Raw genomic sequence first — 8,277 nt, 5'->3', positions numbered from 1 at the left:
CGGCTTTGGTTTCAAATGTAAGGGCTTGTCTTGATATGCTTTGTTTGTGCACCGAAAACAGCCGATCTTCAAGCTCACATGGCGTCATGCTGCAAAACACGTTGTGAGCTTGCAGATCTGCCATTATGGGTGTATGACACCACACTCAACTAAGTGTAGTCAAGCCTTTCTAGAGGCAGCGTTCAGCATGGAGTAAGAGGACAATTATTACAACATAAAACACTGTGTTCAAGTTCAGCAGAGTTCACTGAAGATTATTCTCTTAACAGAAAGTTAAGACCAAATACTGTATGAGTGAAATGTAAGAAAACATGTTTCTGATTCCTTTATTGATACATTGTGTCATTCCAATCAAACCAAGCGAATTAAAGCCACAATCTAACATGTTGAACATCAAACCATTCATGGTCAGGGGTGCAGATCCCAGGGAGAAGGAGGTGTTTCCTCTAATAACGTCTTTAGAAATAAATGATGTTATTTAAAATGTTTAATAGAAGCTGATTCCACTTTAGAAATCATTCTCACATACAGTAAACACAATACTTTATGAAGGTTTTTTTTCCTGATCATTAACAACATAAATCCACAGATTCTTGTTTAATTAGTTAATTTAGTTTCAGCCAATATGAACGGATAGAAACAGCAGTGGAGCTGAAAACGGAAAGATAAAAAATAAATACTGAAAAAGGAATTCTAAACTGTCCAAATTAGACACTTATTTAAGGGCTTGGAGTGCAAAGGGTGAAAGTGAAATTCACAGAATTTTACAGCTTTCCATAGACTTAAGCAATCTATACTTTAATATGGATTAGGTTGTTAAGTCATGTGATGTCAACCTATAATGAATTAATTACATTATAACAACAATAGGTTTGTTTCGTGTATTGAACGTAGATCTGGCAAATGTCCGACAAACTGTAATGATTATGGACATTATTAGTTAGTTTAAACCCTAGCATTAACTCTATGTTGGTGATTTCATTGATGAGAAGAAATCATTGTTTGTGGTTCCTCTCTAAGTTGTACTGAGATCTGCTCCTCTGCTCATGATTACATATTGTAAATGATTAAATAATGATTACATATCAATGATTAATTCATATAAATGATTGCATGTCATCACTGTTTACCTTTCATTTCCCTAGACTGTGACAGCCCACCATTGTCTAAACCAGGTCCACCCATAAGGTCTAGGTCCACCCATCACCTCAGACCACCCATAAGGTCTAGGTCCACCCATCACCTCAGACCACCCTAGAGACTCTAGGTCCACCCATCACCTCAGACCACCCTAGAGGCTCTAGGTCCACCCATCACCTCAGACCACCCTAGAGACTCTAGGTCCACCCATCACCTCAGACCACCCTAGAGGCTCTAGGTCCACCCATCACCTCAGACCACCCTAGAGGCTCTAGGTCCACCCATCACCTCAGACCACCCTAGAGGCTCTAGGTCCACCCATCACCTCAGACCACCCTAGAGGCTCTAGGACCACCCATCACCTCAGACCACCCTAGAGACTCTAGGTCCACCCATCACCTCAGACCACCCTAGAGGCTCTAGGTCCACCCATCACCTCAGACCACCCTAGAGGCTCTAGGTCCACCCATCACCTCAGACCACCCTAGAGGCTCTAGGTCCACCCATCACAGGGAAACAGTGATGTCATAATGATTGTAACACATTAATTATCACACATTATAAATGATTACATAATAAATGACTTATGGTCAATTATAAAATAATGAAACCTTTTTCACAAACATGGCTGACTGACTTCCATTCAGATGATATTAATATTAATGTTATGAACAACTCTGATCATTTATTTAATGTTTTAATATTGTGTAGAACTGAAATATGATGTTTGTGTTTTCTGACCACACAAACTATAAAAGTAATTTGATGAATCGCCCAAACTAATTATCGTTAGCCTTGGCTAGCCAGTTAGCATTTTGTTTAAAAGACACATTTGTGAAAACGGTTGATGATGTCATCACTGTGCTGCTGCTATGACTATTTAAAAGCTGATTGGACACACGTGTATTTCCTCCTCTCTCCACCAGAGGGCCTCTCTGTAAACACATCCAGGTGTTCTGTGAAAAGACAATGAACCAATAAGAATCAGATATTATTAACTGTGTTAAAATGTAAACAGTTTAGAACAACCTTCCCTTATAATAGTAAATCAATCATTCACACATTATATTACCAGTTCATGTTATTCATCACTTGTTAGAAAACTAGTTAAAAAGCTAACCTCTAGGGGTGTAATGATACATTTAATAGCGATACGATACATGGACGATATTGGTTCATTCAAAATCGATATCAAACATATAATTTTCCGAATGTCTGTGTCTGACTCTGAATGTCTGTCTGTCTGTCTTTCTGTCCGAATGTTTCTCCTCAGTGGCTGGAGCAATTGATCTGAATCCGCATCACCATTAGCATGTGAACACACCTGACATAACTGTGAAGCCTGTTTGTCACTTCCACAAATCGTATGCTGTATATTAGCACTTTTTATGGTGTATCTATTCTGCATCTAGCAGAGGAGGCATATCTAATTCTGCATCCAGCATGAGGCATATCTATTTTGCATCTAGCACGAGGCAACATTTTTAACCAAAATTACACATTACTTTGGTGTCTTTCTGAGTGTCTGGCCCTGCAGCGTCACCAGGATGCGGGTTTGAGTAAAACACATTTTTGCACAGTATTCCTACAGATTTTGTTTTCAAAAATCATGCAGATCGGTACACAGTATCTCTATAGCCATTAAACCAAACAGGTATTTCTTACATTGGTTCTCCTACATACAGTATTATCATGCAAGCACCAGTTAAAGTTACTTTCTATCCCTCATATACTGTGTGCACAGTGCACACCCCATAACCCACACACTGCACATCATTTCGGGGCTCATATCTTCGAAGGGTAAGGGCTAGTAGTAACTATTTATCAAATTAAATCTGTGTGAAAAGTCTCAATATTGCAGGTTTTTTAAGGGAAAAATCTATTATTATGGATAGGCTATAAATAAGTAAATACTGTGATTCTCTAGCAAATACATGGACATTACATTTCAACACATACCGGTATGGACAAACCTGCACCTTGACATGAGCAGAGATTACACATTTATCGATAGACCAAGAGTAGCTATTTGGAATGGAAAAGTAACTAGACACCTCTTTTTAATTTTCCCTCTTAAAATTGCTAAATACAAGGCACACATTTAGTTTCCATACAATCGATTATTTGCATTGCAAAATGATTCGATACCAATTATCTGCATTGTAAAACGATACGATACGCTACAAAGCCAAACGGTGCGATATTTCGCTTTTGCATATCAATATTTTAGAATAGATCATCGTGTGTGTGTGACGTTAAAATAGTGTCCCACTGGAGATTCACCAATAATGTGTCAATAGTTTTAGTAGAATCTCATGTAAAATAAATGTTTATTTGATTGGTTAATATTTGATTGATGAATCAATACATCTGACCACATTGTCATCAGTGTCGTCTGATACAACAGAGCATTTATTTGATTATTAAACTCATTAGATTCATGTTGTAAGAAATTAAATTAGCTATATCTCTGGAAATCAATGTTCAAACCAGTTGATTACTTTTCAGTTTTGATTAGTATCCTAGTCTAGTTATTTCTCTTCTCACACAAGCATGTGTTCTAGTTTTATACACTTTTATAAATTTTAAATAAAAGTGAATTACAAAGAGAGAGGAAGTGAACCTGGGTGTGTGGGAGGAGTCTAAAGATCGTCATTTGTTGTCGGCACCAGAACACGACCTGGTAGAAGAAGAAGAGAGACAGTTAAAACAGACAGACAGACATGCAGACAGACAGACAGACAGACAGACAGACAGAAAATATTGTTTTGATATATCGTTTTGATAATTATGTTTAATAATATCACAGTTATTATTACACTAGACGAGTAATTTAATATTAATGTCAATCAATGTTTAATGTGGCTATTAAAGCTAAATGTGACAACATAGATAGAGCACAATTTGACCTCAAACTAGGTTAACCATGCTTATCACCTCTCTTCTTCTACTGGTAGTAGATAAATAATTAAACATTAAAACATATTAATGAATCACCTCTCTTCTTCCAGTGGAAGTAGATGAATCCAGTCAGGAACAAGACCAGACCCAGAACCAGACCTGATGCTCCGATGGCCAGCTGGTTCTTCACTGTCTCTGGCATGGAGTCATCTGATAATAATAACATGACAACCAAACACAATATGTGATATTATCATCTGATAATAATAATAAGACAACAACCAAACACAATATGTGATATTATCAGACAGACAGTACAGTTAAACTGTAAACAGAGCTAACATGCATGGTGTTCCCAGCTGTGTCAGAAGGTTCTGATTAAAGATAAGGTCCTGTCAGGTGAAAGTTCTGGTTAAAGATAAGGTCCTGTCAGGTGAAGGTTCTGGTTAAAGATAAGGTCCTGTCAGGTGAAGGTTCTGGTTAAAGATAAGGTCCTGTCAGGTGAAGGTTCTGGTTAAAGATAAGGTCCTGTCAGGTGAAGGTTCTGGTTAAAGATAAGGTCCTGTCAGGTGACGCCCAGAATCCTTCTAAGACATCCTAGATAGAAGGCTTTGACCCCAGTCCATCATGATATGATTATAGTAGATTACAGTAGTAATAGATTACAGTAGTAATAGATTACAGTAACTGACCCCAGTCCATCATGATAGGTGCGGTCAGGCTGGGATGTTCAACCATGCATGAGATCTTCTCTCCTGATCTGTAACACACACACACGCACGCACGCACGCACGCACGCACGCACGCACGCACGCACGCACGCGAACACAATCAATGGTAGATGCTGGGAAACTCAACAACAGGTGTTTCAAGACACAGATCATGGACACAGGAAGCATCGTCTAATATATGGTGTTGCCAGTTATCTCAGACACTGAACACAATTCAGCCAATGCAACGTCAACTCTTGGCTTACGGGGCATTCCTGCAATCTGCAGGACTCTCACAACTGATTTATGGACATTGCAGAGATGGTTACACCTTGGAAACGGCTACGCTGTCTCAAAGCTAATGGAAATGAACTGCAAAAAAGCTTCTTCCTACTTACAATCATGAATGATCTGACAAGAACCATAATGAACCTATGTTCACGTGTCTAGTAGGTGTGTATTTCTATGTGTAGGTGTCTATTTGGTGTGTACCTGGGTGTGTATTTCTATGTGTAGGTGTCTATTTAGTGTGTACCTGGGTGTGTATTTCTATGTGTAGTTGTCTATTTAACGTGTACATGGGTGTGTATTTCTATGTGTAGGTGTCTATTAGGTGTGTACCTGGGTGTCTACTCCAGTGGTACTGGTAGTACCATAGAGGTGTGTATTTCTATGTATTGGTGTTTGTTACATACTTGGGTGTGTACTCCAGGTAGGAGTGGTACTGGTACCAGTAGAGGTGTGTATTTCTATGTATTGGTGTTTGTTACATACTTGGGTGTGTACTCCAGGTAGGAGTGGTACTGGTACCAGTAGATGTGTGTATTTCTATGTATTGGTGTTTGTTACATACTTGGGTGTGTACTCCAGGTAGGAGTGGTACTGGTACCAGTAGAGGTGTTTATTTCTATGTATTGGTGTTTGTTACGTACTTGGGTGTGTACTCCAGGTAGGAGTGGTACTGGTAGTACCAGTCTCCATCAGACAGCTCATAAGAGGAAGTGACATCAGAGGTGGCCTCTTCTCCGTCTCTCAGCCAGGTGACGATGATCACTTTAGGATAGAAGTTGTAGGAGCTGCACTGCAGCATGTGAGTGTGTTTACCACCAGGGGGCGTCTCGGAGGTCAGTTTCACATAGGGCTCCACTGGAAGAACAACAGTAGTAACATTAGTAGTCAGTATTATTATGTCACTGACTATCAGTGAATTGTTATGTCAGTGTTTGGACATCAGAGAGACCAAACTTGCTGTCAACATTTTAAATCAGATAGTACGGCCTATAGAGTTAGTCTTACTTATTTTAAAAGTGAATTTAACTACATTAGACTATTTAAGACATGAAGCCCAAGGCCTATGTTTAATTCTCGACTATGATGCTGGCATGAGATTGTGAGACGCTGTCATACAAAAAAGTATAAATCAGGCTTAAAGGGGAAGACCACACATTTTCAATATTGAACTATGTCATTAATATGCCTTAGAGGAGTTGTGTGGAAATAAAATAAAAGTTCCCCCTCTTCTGTGTTGCCTAGAACTGGAGGATTGATTTTGGGGTTTGTATTGTAAAGTACAATGTGTGATGTCATCAAGTTGTGATTTGCAAACTCAGCATTCAGGTAAATTGCTTTTTTCCGAAGTCTCCTGAACTTGAACACAGCATTTTGTGTTGAACAAATGTAATTAGGAATCATGACATTACACCACATCTCCACTAGCTAAAGAGTGCTGGGTTGCGCAACTCCGAAAATAGCTGATCTACAAGCTCTCGCAGCACAACGTGTTGAGAGCTTGTAGATCAGCTATTTTCGCTAGTTTTGTCTCGGGTCCTACCTTAACACTGTCCACTGTCCAGTCCAGTGAGTGAAAGTACAAAAGTATTAGATCAGATTAGATTATACATTTAGACATGTATTGTACATCAGCCAGTCGTATTTGGTGAGGGTAGCAAACCGGCTGCCTTGTTGCGGTTCTGCTATGCCACAGACAACCTCCTGCTCTTCGTAGAAAATGCAGTCTCGCCCCTTTGGCTCCTCTCTCCTTGCTGGGTCATTGTTTAGTTTCTCCCTGTACTTTCTCGTTCTCTCAGCACTTGTCATTTTCCAGCTGACAAAAGAAAATGGAATGTATAGTTTAAGACAAAGAGAACATATTGTTTAGATTGAAACAATATGTTAAGGTTTCTGTGAAGGGGTTTCTGCTCTGTCTGATGAATTTGAAGTATCACTGAATGAAGCTAAATTACATTTTATGTAAAAATGTTTAAAACAAATGTTTAAATGTACAAAAGAAACATGGAACTTTGTTATTTATTGTTATATCTGTAGTTAAATACAGTATAAATCATATGGTGTGACAATCAAGTCATATGGCGTGACAAGCAGACATGTCACACCATTATGATTAAGTGTCACACCATATTACGTTTTCTGCATTTAGGTTTACCTTGAGGCTACTATGTACACATTAGCATGCTAACAGCATGATAGCTATAACAAAGCAACCTAGATCTACATGGAAATATGACCAAAACTTCAAATAACTTAAAGGAGTAGTTCACCCCCAAAATGACTTTTTTTCTATTGATTACTCAGGCCATGGAGAGTAGAGTTCAATAATATTTTTTGGTTTTTGTCACATTCCTAAGACAAAAACGTGATAACAATAAATTTACCCCCATTGATTCCGGATGGTGACCCGTTTCGAAACGGGTCACCATCCGGAATCAATGGGGGTAAATTTACTCGAATCAAACTTTTGTCTTAGGAATGTGACAAAAACCCAAAAATATTATTGAACTCTACTCTCCATGGCCTGAGTAATCGATAGAAAAAAAGTCATTTTGGGGGTGAACTACTCCTTTAAGCTTTTTTTAATGAAAAGGTGTCACACCAACAGACATCCAAAGTGGTGAGTTTGTCAAAGTTTCAACAAGATGGCATTTCATGAAAATGTTAAAATCATAACTCACCTCAGACACCTGTCTTGCAGTTGTGCTGGGAGTGCTGAATAGCCTTACAGAAGAAGGACCTCTCTAGCCAATAGGTGTCCAAATAATTGCCTGTTTAATTTGTCCAAACTAGTGTCACACCAAATGATTTTGGTTTGGGGGACAAAATGTTTTTGATCAGAAATGACTGAAAACATTATGCTTTGACTTTGAAAAGATATAGGCTCACAAATAGACATTTTTTAGCCTAAATTCATTTTCAAATGATTTTTAGCAATTCTTTTTCTTAGTTTTATTCAAGTTCCCACTTTGAGAAACAAGGTCAGGACAGTCACACCATATGAGTTTTGCCATGTTTGGTTGAAAATTCTGAAGAAATGAGGAATGAAATGTTTTAATCTTGAGTAAGTTCACATAAAGCTTAATGTCCTGCACAATATTCAGAAGGTTTTTGACAAATATATTTTTTATTTATACATGTTTGACACCGAGGACAGCGAAAATGTTACGTCACGTCACCCACCCATACACATACATTATATACAACCACAAAAACACCAATATATGATAATATATTA

At 38.4% G+C, this 8,277-nt stretch overlaps 1 protein-coding gene across 1 annotated transcript; it reads right to left on the bottom strand.

The window, feature by feature from the left end:
* Positions 1 to 1,772: 1,772 nt before the first annotated feature.
* LOC308295180 (DLA class II histocompatibility antigen, DR-1 beta chain-like) lies at positions 1,773 to 5,851 on the bottom strand. Its single transcript, XM_080738175.1, has 5 exons — positions 5,684 to 5,851; positions 4,734 to 4,801; positions 4,138 to 4,251; positions 3,764 to 3,820; positions 1,773 to 2,096 (listed from the first exon to the last, which is right to left on the bottom strand). Exons 1-4 carry the CDS (start codon positions 5,839 to 5,841, stop codon positions 3,783 to 3,785), a joined length of 378 nt encoding a protein of 125 aa, XP_080594301.1. The 5' UTR covers positions 5,842 to 5,851; the 3' UTR covers positions 1,773 to 2,096; positions 3,764 to 3,782.
* Between the last annotated feature and the right edge of the window lie 2,426 nt (positions 5,852 to 8,277).

Source organism: Nannobrachium achirus, assembly GCF_963921795.1.
Source record: "Nannobrachium achirus genome assembly, chromosome: 12".
In the NCBI taxonomy this organism is placed as follows: Eukaryota; Metazoa; Chordata; class Actinopteri; order Myctophiformes; family Myctophidae; genus Nannobrachium; species Nannobrachium achirus.
The sequence above is the reverse complement of the archived record's forward strand: the minus strand, read 5'-3'. Positions and strand labels throughout refer to the sequence as shown.